The sequence below is a fragment of the Herpailurus yagouaroundi genome, unplaced genomic scaffold (assembly GCF_014898765.1).
Source record: "Herpailurus yagouaroundi ecotype Mexico unplaced genomic scaffold, PumYag 184, whole genome shotgun sequence".
In the NCBI taxonomy this organism is placed as follows: Eukaryota; Metazoa; Chordata; class Mammalia; order Carnivora; family Felidae; genus Herpailurus; species Herpailurus yagouaroundi.
In genome coordinates this window covers 25,718,166-25,737,205 of record NW_024412415.1, presented here as the reverse complement: position 1 = coordinate 25,737,205, position 19,040 = coordinate 25,718,166, and the positions used below count along the sequence as shown (strand labels likewise).

General features: G+C 45.6%; 1 protein-coding gene and 1 pseudogene across 3 annotated transcripts in view; one reads left to right on the top strand and one right to left on the bottom strand.

The window, feature by feature from the left end:
• The window catches only part of ANXA2 (annexin A2), a 43,475-nt gene extending 34,497 nt beyond the window's left edge, over nucleotides 1-8,978 (top strand). For all 3 annotated transcript variants that reach the window (XM_040492851.1, XM_040492853.1, XM_040492852.1), the window contains exons 6-13: nucleotides 66-156; nucleotides 1,109-1,188; nucleotides 3,003-3,062; nucleotides 4,720-4,813; nucleotides 5,390-5,485; nucleotides 5,943-6,001; nucleotides 7,087-7,209; nucleotides 8,619-8,978. In XM_040492851.1, the coding sequence (XP_040348785.1) occupies nucleotides 66-156; nucleotides 1,109-1,188; nucleotides 3,003-3,062; nucleotides 4,720-4,813; nucleotides 5,390-5,485; nucleotides 5,943-6,001; nucleotides 7,087-7,209; nucleotides 8,619-8,678 (663 nt within the window). In that variant the 3' untranslated portion in view covers nucleotides 8,679-8,978. The remainder of the gene's footprint in view (nucleotides 1-65; nucleotides 157-1,108; nucleotides 1,189-3,002; nucleotides 3,063-4,719; nucleotides 4,814-5,389; nucleotides 5,486-5,942; nucleotides 6,002-7,086; nucleotides 7,210-8,618) is intronic.
• Nucleotides 8,979-17,761: 8,783 nt separating this feature from the next.
• Nucleotides 17,762-18,542, bottom strand: LOC121042082 (dual specificity protein phosphatase 5-like; annotated as a pseudogene).
• Nucleotides 18,543-19,040: the final 498 nt, after the last annotated feature.

The window sequence follows — 19,040 nt, the reverse complement described above, 5'->3', positions numbered from 1 at the left end:
TTGGAGAAGTAGGCTAATGGCCTGGAGAACTTCCCCTGCTGATGTCTGTGCTGCCTGGTTCACAGGGGCTGGGGACTGATGAGGACTCCCTCATTGAGATCATCTGCTCAAGGACCAACCAAGAGCTTCAGGAAATTAACAGAGTCTACAAGGAAAGTGAGTAGCTCCCGCTCTGTGATGCAGCTTGTCAGCCCAATTTCTGTAACCCCGTCATGGCTACCTGGGCTAGTGCTGGGGATAGGATGCCCAGATTACGTATGCAGAAATGCCATCTGGACCGTCCAGGGGTTTGCCCTTGTCCAGATCCCTTTTTTCTACCTTCTTGTGGCCTGGGTTTTGGTTATTACATTCTGCTAGAACTTCTATAAAAGGATAGGCAGGAGGGAAAGGCGAGAAAACAATTTTTTTTCTTAAGGGTCTGGTGAGGGAAGTAGAAAGCAGTGTACGTGGACTTAATGTATTGGGTGCTTTCCAGTCTCTGCTTAAGAAGTTCCCAACTCTGGATTGTGGATAATTATTGCAAGAGGCATGCGGATCTGTGTGCACCAAGCACTACAGGATGCTGTGGCTAGAATAAATGATGCAGCTTACATGTGTATCTGTTACTAGGTTTCAATGTAGAAGCTATTGAATAATGAAATACAGATTCATTTAAGAGTAATATTTAATTCCTACAAGTTTTTGCCATTGTGCAGTTTCTCATTCAGTGGATAACAAAGCACAGGTGTGTGTGTGTGTGTGTGTGTGTGTGTGTGTGTGTGTGTGTGTAGCCCTCCAATTTTTTTCCTTTTCAAAGTGATTATTCCTAGTCAAGGAGTTTGGGAACCAGTATTTTAGCTACAAAAGAGGTCACTGATCAAAGGTGAGCTTGAGAATGCCTGATTGGATCCAGCCCTGCCTATCTCCTGTCACTGATAATAACATTTAGCTCTGATTTTATGAGTCTAAAAATCATCTTAGACCATCTGCCCTCATTTGGGTGGATACATCCATGCTGCCACAACTGTTTCTGCTTCTCAGAGGCTTAATGGGGCAGGGGGCAGTTGGGGTGGGTGGCTGGCTGGCTGCACAGGCAGGAAGCATAAAACCAGACGTGTTGTTTTCAAAGTGTACAAGACTGATCTGGAGAAAGACATCATTTCTGACACATCCGGTGACTTCCGCAAGCTGATGGTTGCCCTTGCAAAGGTTGGTTTCCGGTTTCTTTCTTTGTCCTTGTTTCCTCCCAAGGCAAGTCACATACCACATTTTATACCTGGGAGCGAATTAAGTCAATCCTCTGTGCCTGCATCAGAAATGCCAGCTTCATTTCTGACAGTGGGTTTGCACTGTCACTGCAGAGATGTCATTTTTGTATAATAGGATTTCTTATCCTGAGAAACTGCATGGTCAAGTGGACTTTGGGGCCAGAGGAGGAATAGGCAGCTCTCAAGTCCTGGCCTGGATTATGTGGCAGCCCTTGCCACATGACTTGGGGAAGGTCACTTTGCCTCTATCTGTAGCCACATAGGACTCGATGGGAAGTGACCCTCTTGTTTTTTCTTTCGTTCTCTCTGCTCTCACGTCTTATGAGAGGATTTGCCCAGGTAGTCCTTTGTCTGGAGAGGGGGTCTTTGTTTGTTAATGTTAACGCAGAAATGTGGATGAAAGGCATTTCCCTCTGAGTCCTGACCAGTGTGCAATTTAAAGCCTCTGTGCCGGGGGAGGGAAGAGAAATGATTTTCTTCAGGAACCTTAATGACAGATGATTGTTTGGCATGCTGCATCCTGCCCACTCACATCTCCATTACTGTAACAACTCCATACAGCCCTCCCTGGCGACTCCTCGCCCTGTGTACCACCAACCACCCATGTGTTGAAGGCTGCCTTCACTGTTTCACTCCCTTGATCACATGCATTTCTGCTACATCAAATCCAGATTCTCCGCTGCCTTTAAAAGTTCCCTATATCCAGGGGCGCCTGGGTGGCTCAGTCGGTTAAGCGTTAGACCTCAGCTCAGGTCGTGATCTCATGGTTTGTGAGTTTGAGCCCGCATCGGGTTCCCTGCTGTGAGCACAGAGCCTGCTTCCAATCCTCTGTCTCCACTGTCTCTCTGCCCCATCCCTGCTTGCACTCACTCTCTTTCAAATATAAACATTAAAAACAGTAAATAAAAAGGTCCCTATATCCTGCCCTTCCCTAATTTAATCCTCCTAGGATTCCCCCCTGCCTCCCTTCCCCTGTAGCTGCGTGGCACCTCACTGACCTGTGGCCACGCTCAGCCTCTTCCTGTGCTGTTCCTCCCACGGGGAGTGCCTTTCTCCCCATCCCCTTTACTAGCCTCATTTGACACATCCTTCAGTGTTCACCTCAGCCCTACCCCATTGTCCACAGACTTTGCTGACTATGCTGTCAGATTTCTCCCTTCTTTTGCATTTCATGTCTTCTTAAGCCATGGATTACTGTGTTGTTTTATCTTTGTTCCATGCTATTTTTCCATCAGGATTGTAAGCTCACTGAGGGAGGGAACTAAATATCGGTAGCTTTTTTTTTTTTGGAGGTAGAGGGAATTCTGTAAAGTGCCTATCCCAGGAGAGGGGGGGGTTGATGATGGTGAGGCCCACCCCTCCCCCCACTTCACTACCTCAGTTGTACCAATCCTTAGTCTTGTCTAGACTTCAAAATGAAGAAAAAAATTTTTTTAATATTTGTTTGTTTGTCTATTTTTGGGAAAGAGAGAGCACAAGCGGGTGAGGGGCAGAGAGAGAGAGGGAGACACAGAATCCAAAGCACGCTCCAGGCTCTGAGCTGTCAGCACAGATCCTGATGTGGGGCTTGAACCCACGAACTGTGAGATCATGACCTGAGCCACCCAGGCATCCCAAGTGAAGAAAAACTTTAAGTGTGTGTTTGCTCAGTAGATTAAATCACGGCTTACAAGAGTTGGGGAGAAGATACCATTTTCAACTTTAAAATATACAAAGAAACCTATTTGATGTTCGTAATTTTGTTTTCTTCCGTAGGGTAGAAGAGCAGAGGATGGCTCCGTCATTGATTATGAACTGATTGACCAGGATGCTCGGGTAAGCGAGCTTCTCGGTTTGAGTTTCTGTTTTCCAGAAAATCTCTAGATAGTCTATTTAGTAATTATCGATCCTGTGTAACACTTTACCTTCAAACCTAGTGGTAGCCCTAAGTTACCTCTCTCAGTTTCTTTGGGAAAGGAATTGGGGAGGGGCTCAGCTGGGTGGTTCTGGCTCAGGACTTCTCATGAGGGTGGGGCCAAAATGTGGGCCACGGCTGCATCATCTGAGGGCCTGACAGCATCAGGAGGATCTCCTTTCAAGGTCACCCATCTATAGGACTCTTGAAAGGAGGCCTTACTATTTCTCCACATGGGCCTCTCTAAGGGCTTGCTCGAGTATCCTCACAACCTGGCAGCTGGTTTTCCCCAGAGTGAGTGATCCAAGAGAGAAAGCAAGGAGGAAGCCAAATGCTTCTTATCACCTAATGTCAGGAGTCACACAGTGTCACTTCTGTCATACCCTTCATTAGAAGTGGGTCACTATGTGTAGCCTATAGTTAGTGCAAAGGGAAGTAGGCACCGCACCACTTTTGGAAGGGAGGAAAGTCAAATTTGTGGGCTTCATTTTCACTCTCTGGGAACAGTAGTTATCATAAGATATTCCCTCTTGATGCTGGTATGAATTATAGGATCAATACCTGAGTCACATATGCTTGTTTAGGCTTTGCTTGTATGAAAGTACCAGATTCTGCAGAGTGTGCTAAGGCTGTGTGCACTGGTGTGCACTTGCTACATAAACAACATAGCAGAGTGGAAGAAAATGGTGGAGGCACAGCCAGAGATAGGAAGGCTTATTGTCCTTTGTGGTGAGGGAGAAGGGGAGGGTGGCAGAGACCCTTCTTGTCTGGTTGAATAGCACTTTCGATGGTTCCAGTCGCGAATCACCGAGAACTGTTTGTTAAGCTGGTTCAGATCACTGTGAGCTGCATGCCTTTTCCAGAGGGTCAACAGCTAATCTCAAAGCATTTTATAAGAGCTGCAGAGAAAATTAATTCATTTTAGTTTTAAAATTCAGTGTGTTTCTCACAGCACTTTTAGCAGGAGGTAGAGAAGGTTTTTACATGAAGTGACAGAAGTTAGGTTTCACAACCCCCAGATGGTGGGTGGTCACTTAATGAGTATCTTAACCTTGAATGAATCTTTCTTCTTCCCTCCTTGCCATTCTTAGCATGATTTGTAGCCCCTAAATTTTCCAGAAACTAAAAATGAGACTTTCTGAGTCTCTAAGAAGCATGGGTATAGGTACCTGATCTGTAACTGTCTTCAGCAGACAACCATTAGCTTATTTGCCATCCAAAATACCAAAGGAATGAGGGCTGGATGTACTAATGAACATTTGCTTGTCCTTCTGTGTAGGAATAGAAGCTCTTGGTTCTCCCTTTGGCATTCAAGGACATCGATGTGTACGGCACCCACCTCACAAATAATCTAGTCTCATACTTTGTGCCTAGTGAAGACTTGATTAAGACTTTTGACCCTTTAAAAAGAAAAACTTTTGACTTAAATACTACATTGCTGCCTGTGTCTTCAGTGCAACTGTCCTTTCTCATTTGGCATTTTCAGTGTATAGGTTTTTGGGGGTTTTTTTGCATGACAGTTTTTATGACCTCACTCTGGACCACATAGTCAACTTTCCTGATTGGTGGTGCTTGTAGGACCTCTATGATGCTGGAGTGAAGAGGAAAGGAACAGACGTGCCCAAGTGGATCAGCATCATGACCGAGCGGAGTGTGTGTCACCTCCAGAAAGGTGGGTGCTGTGCTGAGGAGGTCCTAGAGCCTCGGCATGGTCCTCTCAGCCAGGCCTGCTGGTTATGTGTGTTGGGGTGTGGGTCTGCCAGAACAAAGTTCACTCTCTACTTTGTAGCCCATAATCTCACTCATTTTTCCATCACCAAGTCCATTGGCCCTTCCCTTCCATTTTGGATCCTTCTTTCTCCTATTTGCATGTTTGGTGCTGTATCTTGCTGCCCCTTCTTGTCTAGGATCATTTTATCATGCTGTATTTGTTGAAGTAAATGGACTTTCCTGGGCACTATGTACTGTTACTCGTTGCTTCCAAATAGAAGGCTCCACTCAGAGCTGAAGATGGTCAAAAAATGTGGTCTGGCCGTGCCATTCAGGACAGTGCCAGTCAGTACAGCTGTCCCAGGTCAACCGGTACAGGGTCAGCTCTGGTCCATCATGGCAACCCCTAACCCTCTAAGATGCTGTGATCATCCTCATGTGTTTGTTTATTTTTATCATGGTGTGTAACCATGTGAGTGACCATTGACAGCTTTGATCAGCCTCTCTGTTCTAGTAATTATTTTTTGTTTTTCCTTAGTGTTTGACAGGTACAAGAGCTACAGCCCTTATGACATGCTGGAGAGCATCAAGAAGGAGGTCAAAGGAGACCTGGAAAATGCTTTCCTGAACCTGGGTGAGCATGTGGCTCTCCCCTCCCATCCATAGTGGACATCAGCTTTCAGTAAACCGCCATAGCAGAAGTAACAAGTGGCCATCCTGTTAATTCAAGTGTGTTTGGGAGGTGTGGCTCCTTTAGATGACTTGGGTAGTTGTATAATCTTCACTGAATAAATTTAAGGTATAAAACTGAGGGACGCTTACGTTGGTAGAGCGAGGAGTTGCCCAGGAAGAATAAAATAACAAGAAAGGGGCCCTGTTGGGGAAACTCACATATCCTGTAGCCTTCAAGATCCCCTGGTTTAAAATCACCATGGAGCCGAGTTTCAGAGGAGCCCAGGTTTTCCCTTAGTGTTTCCCATTTTGCAGCCTGTTCCTGTTACATTAGGTCATCTTATTTGCGGCCCGGGGTCAGGGCCTCACTCCTCCCCGGTGAGGAGAGGAGTAGCTGACCCCTTTTCTTCACTCCACAGTCCAGTGCATTCAGAACAAGCCCCTGTATTTTGCTGACCGACTGTACGACTCCATGAAGGTAAGGGCAGCCAGCTGAGGGGTCCATGTTTCCACAATGGGCTTTTCTTCTTTTGTGCCCCGAACTATAAGTCTCCTTGACTAGTGGCTGGTGAAAGGGACGCTGCTGTCTGGGTGCAGGAATGTACTAGTCAGCTGTGGTTGTATCGGACAGGTGAGAAAACCACAAGTCAGTCTTCTCTGTCTCTCTCTCCTACCTTCTTGAACGTGTGTTTGTGCGCAGGTAGAAAATAAAGTACCAGATGGTAATCGTGTCTGACTCCTGCTCAGACTTCTCAGTGATGGTCTTCCATTACCCCAGAGCAAAGACGGGCAAGGAAGGGAGAGATTATTAAGCAACCCACTGTGCAGGAGACACTGCTACTTACTTCATCTTAAATCATTACCAAAAAGCCCATTTGGCCTGTGACATATTGTTTACAGATCAGGAGACTGAAGCTCAGAAAGCTTTAACTAGGCTGAAATAACGTAGCTAGATTTGAACTTAGGTCTGTCCGACTCTAAAGGCGGCCCCACGACTGTCTCTTCCCACAATCCCATCCCATTTTCTGCGCCTCAGACGTTTCTTGTGCCTTCCACCTTCCTGGCCCTCCCGCTCCTTCCTTCCTGCATCATCCCTTGCCCACACCACCTCTCCCATCTCTCCTAGGGTTTTGGTCAAATAGGACATGTTCCTCAGTGCCTCTGGTCTGAGACTCAAAGTAAATTCTGTGGTCTTTATTGTTTACACCATTCACAGTGGCACAGAGCCACAGTGAAAGTGTGGTGGCCTGTGTTCTCTAAGCCCCGAGAGCCAGGAGCTGTTTGTTACATATGTAAACTCTCACACTTACTAAACTGAACCATGCAGTAGTTAATGCTCCGTACACGTTTATTGAATGCACAAAGTGGGGGTTTGTGCTGATGTCATCCTGGAGTGTTTGAAATTCCAAGATGCTCATTTTTCTTAAAGGAGTAGTTTCATCATTACCTTTGCACTTTCTTAAAGGGCAGCCTCAAGAACCCAGATGAGTTCCATGTGCAACAAAACTTACTGGGTTAATGTTGTCAGTGAATTGTAACTTGGAACATGTACTTGACTTTCAGGGCAAGGGGACTCGCGACAAAGTCCTGATTAGAATCATGGTCTCTCGCAGTGAAGTGGACATGTTGAAAATTAGGTCTGAATTCAAGAGGAAGTACGGCAAGTCCCTGTACTACTGCATCCAGGTAAGCCCCGTGGTGACATGTTGGCCCTTCCTGGCCATCTAGAAGGCCCTGGAGCCCCAGGCTGGTGGCCTGTCAGAATAATGACAGAGTGGTGGTTTTCTAATTCACTGGGGAAGAGATGCTAGTCCTCAGGTATCAGCGGTTTATTTAGGAAGTGCCATTAACGATTTGTCCTAGAATCTTATAGAGACAGGCAAATATTTTACACTTCCCACATCTGCTGTTCTACAGTGATAATTGGTGTTCACGACAATGATCCTGCAAGACTTGCTGACATCCTCCTGAAGAGCCCGAGATCAATTAAATTTTGAATTTTATGCAGTTGACCCTTAAACAGCACAGGTTTGAACTGCACTGGTTGAAAATCAATAGATTTTTTTCAATAAATACAGTGCAGTACTGTAAATGTATTTTCCTTCTGATTTTCTTAATATTTCCATTTCTAAAGCTTACTTTATTGTAAGAATACGGTATATCATACATATGACATACAAAATGTGTGTTAATGTTTATGTTGCAGGTATGGCTTCTGGTCAACAGTAGGCTATTATTAGTAGTTAAGTTTTGGGGGGAGTCAAAAGTTATATGCGGATTTTTGTCAGCACGGGGCAGGGGCGAGAGTTGGTGCCCCTAACTTTGGCCTTGTTAAAGGGTCAACTGTTTCCATTTTTTGAAAATCCTCTGTGATAGGCCTGGCAACATTTGGTTACACAGAACTTCCATCTCCCATCAATTCAGTCTCTCTATTTTGGAGAGACGGAGCATTTGCATGCAAGGAGTGGCTGCACACACATCAGCCCCCTGGCGTGTCCTTCAGACAGGCATTGCAGCTCCCCTTTCCAGAAGACCCTGCAAATTTCAAAGGCATGTCCGTGGTTACAAAGGATGAATTTTGAGGTGGGTTTGGTACACCCAGGTTTGTTAGGGCACGCGTTTAAAGTTTAGGGACCAATGAGCCCATTAGTAATCATTTCCTCACTTCACTAGCTTATTCCCACGTGACCTTAAGAATCCTGGAAACAGCACGGTGAGGCAGGAAAGTACCTCTCTTCTCTGGAAGCACGCAGGCCAGAGAGAAAAGTGGTGGTGCATACAGGACCTCACTGCAGTAAGAGCAGGCTGGGTTCTGTGGGTCTGGTTCCTTGCTGTGTTAATCCACTACTACCTCACATTCTTTCTGCCCTCGCAGTAGTCATGTCACTTGACGCCCCCCCCCCCCACTAGTTTCAGACCCCCTGAGGGTCTGCTGATGATGGTTTGGGTCTTTGTGCCTGGACAGGTCCCTCAGAGTCTTGTCTTTGTTGCTGCTCAGGGAGGCTCTCTATGCGTTGAGCCTGCTTGTATGTTGTTGCAGACCTTGGGTCTTTTTGCTGATACTGAATTTCTTTTTTCTCCTCGGCCATTTATAGCAAGACACGAAGGGCGACTACCAGAAAGCGCTGCTGTACCTGTGCGGTGGGGATGACTGAGCCCGTGACAGCATGAGCGCCAGGAGCGGTGTTCCTTTGTTTTCAGCTAACAGTTCTAGAAAATAGCTTGTGACTAACAGCCCCCTTATGCTCATCCCTGCGAGGATGACGTTAGCATTGCCCCTTCCCCATCTTTATTTCAGTTGCCTAAGCATTGCCTGCCTCTCATGTCTAGTCTCCTTAGCCAAAGAAATGAACATTCCAAGGAGTTGGAAGTGAAGCCTATGATGTGAAACACTTTGCCTCTTGTGTACTGTGTCATAAACAGATGAATAAACTGAATTTTTACTTTATAAACAAGTACTCTGTGGACCTTGCTTTCAACTTAATTGTTTAGCAATCAAACACGTGTAAAAACAAATAAAATAAGAAATAAAAATCAGACATGCATCAGGGCTGTATCGCTCAGCTGGTAAAGCTGTCCGCTAGAGGAATAAAGCTCTGGGACTCAGCTGTTTGATATGGTGGCCAGTATCCAGATGTGGCGATTTACATTTAAACTTATGTAAATGAAACACAATTAAAAATTCACTTCCTCAGTCACACTATCCACATTTCAAATGCTCGGTATCCACATGTGGTTAGCAGCCCATGTATTGGACAGCACAGGCAGAGAACATTTCCATTATAAGGGAAAATTCTACTGGGCAGCTCTTCATGCCCAGGGGATAATAGTACCTACGGGAAAAAACTTCCATCTGCTCATCTTCCTGCAGGTAAATTACATGAAAACAAATGATCAGTGATAGCCTCAAACTGGGAAGACGAGTGGGGTGGCATGGTGGGCTCTATTTAGCAAATATTGTAAATATATCTAAAGCCATTCGGACGTACAGAAATAAATAATGTTCTGTCTCAACCTCAAGGACTCACCTGTCAGTGAGTCAGGCTACAATATTCTTGGAAGGAGGTGTAACAAAAGTGGACTGAGAGCACAGAGAAGAAAGTGATTGCTTTGGGGAGGATTGGGAAAGATGACCCAGAGGAGAAGGAAGCCTTTGAGCTCTGCCTGAAAATCCAAGGTGAAGTTTTAACGCAGGGAGAAAGCTCTCCACCAGATTCTTTTGGTTCTGCTTATGGCGAATAGGTGATTCGCACTAAAGGTACCATAGGCACAAAGACTTAGGGCAGAAAGAATTCTGTCTCCCCTACCTCCCGGCAGCCAGGGGTCATTCCTGGCACCACCTGGTTTCAGGTCTGCCCCCCTTTCATGGAAAGACTGCAGTAAACATGATGTGTGTCATTGTGTCTCATAATGTCAAGATGCTGTCCATGGGCTGCTGGCTCAGGACACTGTGGACAGCTTGCTCACCCAGGAACTTCCCCTGAGCTGGGAATAGGGCTGGAGGCAGAGGGACTTGATCGCTATCCCCAAACCCTTATGCTGTATTTATTCCTCCTCAGAGGATTCTGTGTCACCTGCTAATTCCTGAACCTGGCCGACATAGGACACAGTAGTCTGCGGGGACCGCAGGTAATGGCAATAAACAGGTAAAATGGCTAGTCGGATGGAATGTGGGGAGTGGGGGTGCTGGAGAAATGAAGAAGGTCTGCCCCACTTTGAGCACTTCAAATTCCATTAAAATGACACTGTGTTGACCAAACAAAATATATCTGTGGCCTGAATGATTTGCCGTTTTGACCTTTGGCAAACTTGGGGTAGAAACTCAGGGTGGAGCGTGGCTCTTGTGTGGCCCTTGATGTACTTGTAAGCCCACGACGCTATTTCTGGAAAAGGATGTGAGGCAAAAGTAGTGCCTTCTCAAATGTATCCATCTATGCATATTAGAATTGATGTTCAAATCCTAAAATCTACGTTTCTGTGTGCTTGGGGCAGAGTTCAAGGAACTGCGTAAGAAGCAGGATGTTTACATTTAACCCTAAATTATGGTATTGAACTCAAAATTGATCGGGCTGGGCAGAAGCTGTCAGGAGCAATGTTTCAAATCAAGAAGTATCTGGGCTTTGTTTCTTTCCATCATAAAGTGTGTTTCAGGCTGCAAGGGGGCAAGTGGTGGGAGAAGGTAAGGCTGTGCAGCCGGATTGTGGGAAGGCTTCTGCCCCCACCGGGCCTAGGGCACCCTGGCCACTGGTCTGGGTGGTCGGATCCTCTAGCAGGCGTGAGGGAAAATTCAAAAGGCAGACTGGCACCGGAAAGGCTCTGGGAGAAGTGTTCCAAACACCGCCCGCTGTCTCTCCCCTGTATGGAGCAATGGTTGTCTATTATCATCCAAAACTGATAGGGCACTTGGACTTTGGTCTCATACTCTTCCGGATTCCAGTCTGTCCTCGGTCAAGCTGTCCAAAGCATTTCTTGAAATAAAGAACCATCTGGAGATTTGAATAGTCTCCCAAACAATTTTACTTTGCAAAGAAAAGGAAGAGAGCACCGGGCAGGCTTTAACATTTTGTCAGTTGATAATAAGAACTTTGATTTTATTCTTTGAGGAGTTAAAGGCAATGCATGTAGTATAGCCATGGAAACTTACTGAACTATGTGAACAAGAGGATGACCTTTTCCCCCTCTGACCTGTGTTGTGGAACTAAGCAAGGCTGTCACATCGTACAACTCCAGATGGCACCCTTCACGTTGTATAGTATACGAATGGTATCTCCTTTTGAATTATGCAGTACACAACCTGAGTGGCCATACATGACAGCCCTATATGGTGACCCTAGGCATGTGTAAGATGGCCCATTAGGTCTTTTGTCACAGAGTTGGCTTCCAGATTAAAGACAAATTTTATTTGGAAACAACTGGCTAAACCTCTGAACGCCTCGATTTTGCCATACAGATTTTTCTGAACGGATATTTGGATCCGTTTTATTGGGCTATACACGAACGGCTCTGCATATGAATCTTCCCAGCATGTGAAGTTCCTGTAGTGTAAATTATTAGTAAAGATGGCTAAAACAGGGAAAACCTGACTCACAGAGTGGCTACATTTAGCAAGAAAAATGATTTGAGGACAGAACTCCTTTAAATCAATTTTTAGTCTTTAAATGACTCCAATCTCCAGGCGTCTCCCCATGTTTTGACAAACGGCTTTGGCTTCTTATCCACATCAGTTTATTTGACCTCCTTTTTCCATCAACTACCAAAATGAAAACTCTGCTTCGAGAGAGAGAGAGGGTGCAATTTTAAACATCCCTTAGCGATGAGGCAGAACATGCTATAGCCATCAAGTTCTAGTTGTTCATTCTATTTATTGAGAAAAGCCTGTAGCCTGATTTCTTTTATGCGAGCACATTTGAGCAAGCAAAGTTTATAGAGATGACTTATCTCATTACATTAGAAGAGTGATTTGCTATCTCAGCATCTATAAGCAATTTTAACAGACATTTCTGGATGAAGAAAAGCTTTTGTAAATATATGCGAAAGACACGATTTCATCAAGCATTAAATTGGAGGTGCCCTGGAAAAATATTACATTTGTGCATTCAATTAGCTTGATTGTGGCTGAATTTTGTCCACTGAAGGCAGCATTTCTGCAGAAAAACAGAAGCATTCCCTACGTCAGCACGTTTCCTAAAACAGAAAAGCACACTTTTCCCCCTTTGCAAGTCTTCTTTTGCATTTGTGCTGTTCCCAGCTATGCGTCCCTAATCAGTCTGCTTAGTCTTGTTCTCCACAGTAGAGTGCACGGGAAGAGTAAACCAGAAGCCACTTTATTTAGGTGAAATCCAAACCCAACAATTCCAACCTTAAATAGCGTGTACCCAGTCTAAATGCTCAGCAAGCTCTGGGCAAAAAGGGAGCTGGTCCAGATGGAGTTAAGTTCTCCAAACTTCCCTTCCTCGCTTTCTGCAGGGCCTCTCTCTCCTTTAGGGGCTGTTTAAACTTTAGTATGGCTGTTAGCCCATGTCCCTTTCCTGGACGTGTGTTTATAGGGTCAGCCTTATCTTGGAATGAAAGCTTTTGTTTCCCTATCACAGGAAGGAGAGGAGTTACTAAGGAAATGGACAATGTTTGGGTGCAAGAGGACTTTCTTGGACCCTTAGAATCACAGTGAAGCAATGAGCTAAGTATTTGGGATACTCACCGGCCCTCCCCGCCTCCCCAATTGGTAGTAGTTGAACTACTATAGTTGAACAATCAACTTTCCGTTAAGAAGAAACAAACCAGAAAAGACATAGTATGTCCCCTACCTGGCTGTGGGGTGGCTGTTATTTTTAAACAAGTGGTGATGACAAATGGAACTTTCCTAGCTTTAATCCATTATAGCCTAAGACTATCATACTTGCAAGTACATTTCTAAATATTAATTTAGGGATTAGGAAGGGTTTGGATCAGGAATTGAGAAATCTTTCTTTCTTTCTTTCTTTCTTTCTTTCTTTCTTTCTTTCTTTCTCTTTTTTCTTTCTTTCTTTCTTTTTTCCTTCTTTCTTTCTTTCTTTCTTTTTTCTCTTTCCTTCCTTCCTTCTTTCTTCTTTCTTTCTTTCTTTCTTTCTTTCTTTCTTTCTTTCCTTCTTTCCTGTTTATTTTTTTATTTTGAGAGAGGGGGAGAGAGAATCCCAAGCAGGCTCTGTGCAATCAGCACAGAGCCCCATGCGGAGCTCAATCTCATGAACTGCAAGATCATGACCTAAGCCTAAATTAAGAGTCGGACGCTTGACTGGCTTAGCCACCCAGGCACCCTGAGAAATATTTCTAACAAGTTTTAGGTTTTTATGTTGGAGAGTTTGCCAGTTTTCAAATTTTACCATGGATTCTTGAGTTTTTGGAGAACCAACTTGGTCTTAATGGACCACATTTGTTCTGATAGATATGAACTCCTTTATGACTTAGAAAGATTTTTAAAGTCTAGAGTTGAGCAGGTAATATGGGGCTTCAGTCACTGATTTATTCATTGGCTTACTAATTTAATCAACAGATCGACCTACTATGTGCTGATGATTGACCTAAGCCCTGGAGATTTAAGGAACAAGGCGTCACTGACCATGTAGAATGAAAGGGCTGTGACTGAGGAAGGCACAGGTGAGGTACTTGGGGGTCCATAGTAGCTAATCCTCACCCAGGATGAAACATCTGAAGGTTTCTGGGACAGGCAATCCTCAAAGCAGGATTTATTTGCAGTAAAGGGGGTTGCAGTGTTTTTTACTGATGTACAAGAGGAATACACAATAATTGTAGAAAGCTGGAAAATACAGAACAGTGTAAAGAAGAAAATCTGAATCACCTGCAACTTCAACCACAACCAATCATTGTTAACATTTTGGCAGGATGACCTATTTGAGAATTAGGTCTTATTTCCTTGGCAGTAAGCACATCAGGAAAGAAAGAGACAATTTTTCCTCCTCCTCAAAAGGGAGAGCTGGCTTTAGGCAGTGAAAGTCTGGTTTCTTTGCTGCAAGAGTTAAGTGGCTTTTGCTTTTTCAAAGTCGAGTTCAAGAAGATAGAGGCCTGGATTGTTCTGGGTGATGGTTCTGGATGAAAGGAAGAAGGAAGTAGACTATCCCTTGGCCAGCTGGCTTTCCAGAGACTAAGGAGGACAGTGTTCAGGTGATAGGGATGGAGCCGGGCCCCCACATAGTGCCTGAGTGTCCTGAGCTCTTATGGGGGATCAAAAACTGCCCATAACAGAATTGGCTATCTCTGGAAAGGTCTTAGTGGCTGGGCATGGTGAATGAGGAATGAAGCCCTGCCCAATGTTGAAATCTTTTTTTCCAATCCTTACCTGATTCTATCTTCTCAATCACCAGAATAGCCAGGGGCCCCTCCCTCCCTCTTTTCCCTTCCTCCCTTCCTCCCTTCCTTCCTCCCTTCCTTCCTCCCTTCCTTCCTCCCTTCCTTCCTTCCTCCCTTCCTCCCTTCCTCCCTCCCTTCCTCCTTCCCTTCCTTCCTTCCTTCCTTCCTTCCTTCCTTCCTTCCTTTCATTTTATGACCTACAATATCTATCCCAGGTAAATCATACTAAGTATTCCTGACACCTCAGAGCGCTAAATTTAGATCTAACTTTGTACTTTGAAGACCCTAAGTTAGCTAAATTTTGTAAATCAGTAAGGAAAACAGGATCCTACTAGAGTCATAAAACATGAGAGGAAAATGAAGGATGTGCTCTGGATCTCATATTCCAGGTTGCTAGAAAAACAGGGAAAAAACAGAAAGTGATTTCAGAGCATCAACTTAAAAAAAGAAAGATGTAGAGTCAAAAATTTTCAGCTTGTCAGTGGGATTATGGCCAATTCTTTTATGTTTATTTTTTTTTACAGTTTATTTTTTTTTAATTTTTTTTTCAACGTTTATTTATTTTTGGGACAGAGAGAGACAGAGCGTGAACGGGGGAGGGGCAGAGAGAGAGGGAGACACAGAGTCGGAAACAGGCTCCAGGCTCTGAGCCATCAGCCCAGAGCCTGACGCCGGGCTTGAACTCACGGACCGCGAGATCGTGACCTGGCTGAAGTCGGACGCGTAACCGACTGCGCCACCCAGGCGCCCCTACAGTTTATTTATTTATTTTGAGAAAGAGAAAGAAAGAATGGGAGAGAGCCTCAAGCAGGCTCTGCACTGACAGTGGGGCTCTAGCCCATGAACCATGCGCTTATGACCTGAGCTGAAATCAAGATTTGGACTCAACTGACTGAACCACTCAGGTGCACTTGCCAGTTTTTAATTATGAGGTTTCCATGTAGTTACTATTTGACCTCTAATATTGACAAATACAGAGTAAGATAAGAAATGTTGGGGCATCTGGGTCACTCAATCGTTTAAGCGTCCGCCTTCAGCTCAGGTCATGATCTCACGGTTCGTGAGTTTGAGCCCCATGACTGGCTCTGTGCTGACAGCCCAAACCTGGGGCCTGCTTTGGATTCTGTGCCTCCCTCTCTCTCTGCCCCTTCCCTGCTTGTGCTCTCTCTCTCTCTCTCAAAAAATAAATAATAAAAAACAAACAGAAAAAGAAATGTCGGTCTTGTTCCCATCCTCTGTAGCTTTTGTTTATCCCCTTAGCCAAGGTCTACAAATCCCCACATGGAAATTAAGGCCTGGATTGACCCTCGTTTCAGACCTATGCTGGCCTGAGCATGGAATATTGAATCATCTGTGTCTGCTGCTGCTCCTGGGAATTTGTTGGCCTCCATACTGCTCTGGAGAGGAGTGAGCTGTTCCTGGGGCTCACATTCTGTCCCCAGCACTGTGCCTGGCTCTGATAACCCTGGCCCTGTAGAGGCTGAGATTGTTGTAACTTGTCTTCTGCCCTGGTAACTGACCTCATCTCCCAGCTACCCTAAACCCTGGGCTTGATCTTTTTCTCAGTACCCTGGAACCATTTCTTCCAATCTCAGTTCTACTTAGCTCAGTTCCTCCTCAATGAATGTCCACATAACAGGGGCAGCCATTCTTGAAGAATGAGCTCTGCCCAGCAATTGGAACATCCCCTCACTTTTCTGAGCCTTACTGGCTCTTTCCATTGTCATGGGTAACTGTTTGCCTGTACTTCAAACATTTTTCATGTTTGCTTTGCCTTACTCTAAATAACCAGCCAGGCACTGATAAATTCAGAGACGATAACACAATTTTTTGGCACAAAAAACATGCTACATAAGTTCAGAGATCAGATAATAACTTCTTTCTTTCTTTTCTCATCCTCCACCTACTGCTCTGCCAGAAACTCCTCCCTTAACATTAGTCTTTGCATCTAGACATTGTCTCCATGCAAACATGCTATTTGGGAGGGGTGGTTCTAATTAATCCTTTAGCATACTTGATTTATAGCCATTTATCATTTCCTCAAAAGAAAATGTGGCTCTTAAAGCATGGGATGTGGGATAGAAGTTTTTTTTTTCCTTTTACTATTTTTATTTTGTATTATGAACAACAACAACCAGTAATATACTGCTTTTCTTCACATTCGTATGGGTTTTTAAGAAATTATTGCTTTTTCCCCCGGAGAACTAACAGACAAAAAAGCAGTACCACATTGCGAAATCTGTAAATCCCAGAAATCAACACCTTGAAGACAATCCCCAGGATCAGGGAAGAATACAAGTGTCACAAGAGATGAGACAAGCACATATAGGGATAGTAAGCTGAGGGAGTCACTGTTTCAATGCCACTGACCCAGACAATAGGAACCCTTTTTCTCCTGGCACCCACTGCCACCACCTTAAAGGGGTCTTTTGGGGTCTATGGTCTGAAGAACTCTTTTCAACTGACACAAGAGTTGCTTTGTGGAGAGGTGCAATGAGAAAGCACCAATAATAAAGTCAAAACTCAGGGAAGAACACATAGTGAAAAGAAAACCCAGAAATGTCAACATCTTTGCTACTTCAACCAACTGCTTCCATTGTACCCAAAAGGGAGTCTGAAAAACATTTGAGGGTTCAAATCAGCATATGTATCATGTCCCTACAAACCCTACAGGGTTACTTTGCTGACTAGATGGTGATCAGCTTATGTCCTGAAGCAACAGAGACAGGTACCAAGACTGCCAAAGTTAAGGGGGAAAAAAGGTGGAAATTTTGCTTTCTTCAAAATGGATTGGCTTTGAAACTGCCTTTTCTCCTGGTCTAGCAACTTCTTTCTCCCACACTGCTGCAGGTTTTATTGCCTTACACTTGAAATGAAAAACCGAATTTTGAGGTGCAAGGACCGCCCAATCCTGAGAAGACAGGGGGTCTGCAAGTACAGTAGTCAGACAGGCTGCGCTCTCAAGGCTTGGCCTTCCTTGTATCCCAAGAACCTATCCCTGAGGTCAGTCTGAAGTTCTCTGCAAGCCTGGTGACCACTCACTATCCCATTGGGGCAGTGTGAGAGAGTGAGGTGTTCAGTACTCCCCAGATAGGAAATGTCCATGAGTTTGTTTTTTTTTTTAATTTAAAAAAAATGTTTGTTTATTTATTTTGAGAGAGAGAAAGAGCACGAGCAGGGGAGGGGCTGAGACAGAGAATCTTAATCAGGTTCCACACCCAGCATGAAGCTGGACGTGGGGTTCAATCCCAGGACCTTGGGATCATGACCTGGGCTGAAATCAAGAGTCCACAGCTTAACCAGCTGAGCCACCCAGGCGCCCTGAAATGTCCGTGAGTTTAAAAAACAAAATCATGATTGTTCTTGGGGCTGCGCTGTTTCCCCCATTCCAGTTTTAGCAGGATGTGGCTGTGGTCATGGGGTTCCTGGAGAGCTCTGAGAGTGGACACCGGCACCCGCATTTAAGTGGGGAATGTGCAGTAGGAACGTTGCACATCAGGGCTCAGTGTCTGCAAGAAGCCTGTAAATTAAGAGCTGGCTGCTTCCTCTCGGCTGCCGTGGAGTGGGCATGGAAGGTAGGATCTCAAATTCATACTGCAGGAGCTGCTAGAGCTGGAAGCCAAAGTTGGGCTAGATGACAGTCATCTGATTGACCTAATTGAAGGCCTCCTCGAGGCGGAACTGCTTTGCCTTCATAAGGTATGAATGGGAGATCCCAGCCTTACAGTGGACCAGGACGTTGCTTCCCAATTCAATGACGTGGTCAATGAAATCTAGCACTTCCTGAAAGTGGGAGCTAACGTCAGTGGCTGTCTTCCACGGGGATCCATTTATTGTGCCGGTAGGTCCTTCGGGCCTCAGAGGTTCACCGTGAGACATTCAGCAGGGTAGTGACATGCAGGTGGGCGAGCAACTCGCGCTTGGATGCACAGTGGGCACTTCCGAGCAACAGGGCAGTAAGCTTTTCAGCTGGCCGCCCTGGTCACCAGCCCGCCGTGGCTGATGTCCAGCACTTGTTGTGCACATTGGCTACCGAGCGCTCTCCCGGTTTCCATCTTCTTTCTTGAAATGGGTTTACACCCACGTAACAGGCCATTCCAAGGGGGAAGTTTCGCACGCCCCACTAGGGAAGCACACCCATCGGTCTGCGGGCTACGGGGCTGAGCCAGGCGCATGCGCAGCTATTCCCACGCAGCGTCAGGCCGCCACGCAGTCACTATTCTCCCGGCGCCCCACGGGGCAGCACGTACTGCGCAGACTCCGCGCCGTGGCTGGCCACCAACGCGCCCAGAGGAGGTGGGCTGAGAACGAGTGGCGCGTCGCTGAGGGGGCCTAGGTCGACTGGGCAGCCGTCGAGTACCACGAGGCGTGCGGGGACCCGTGGCTATGGTGCCCACTGGGAGGCTCGGGAGTGTGACGCCGCGGGGCCGCAGCCGCCCACCAAGCCTCTCCCGCCCCGCGTGCGGCCGCCCGTCGTCATGCTGCAAGCCGGGCCAAGCGTCTTGAAGGAGGCGTGAGCCTAACAAAACGTGCGGCGCTCAACTGCGGACTAAATCAAAGTAAGACATTTAACCGGAAGTTCCATTAGTAGACTTCTGGTGTGTTTTATAATGGAACTCTGACTTAGATATCATTGTTTCGAGGGCTCCTCCTCAGAGATGATTTAAATACCC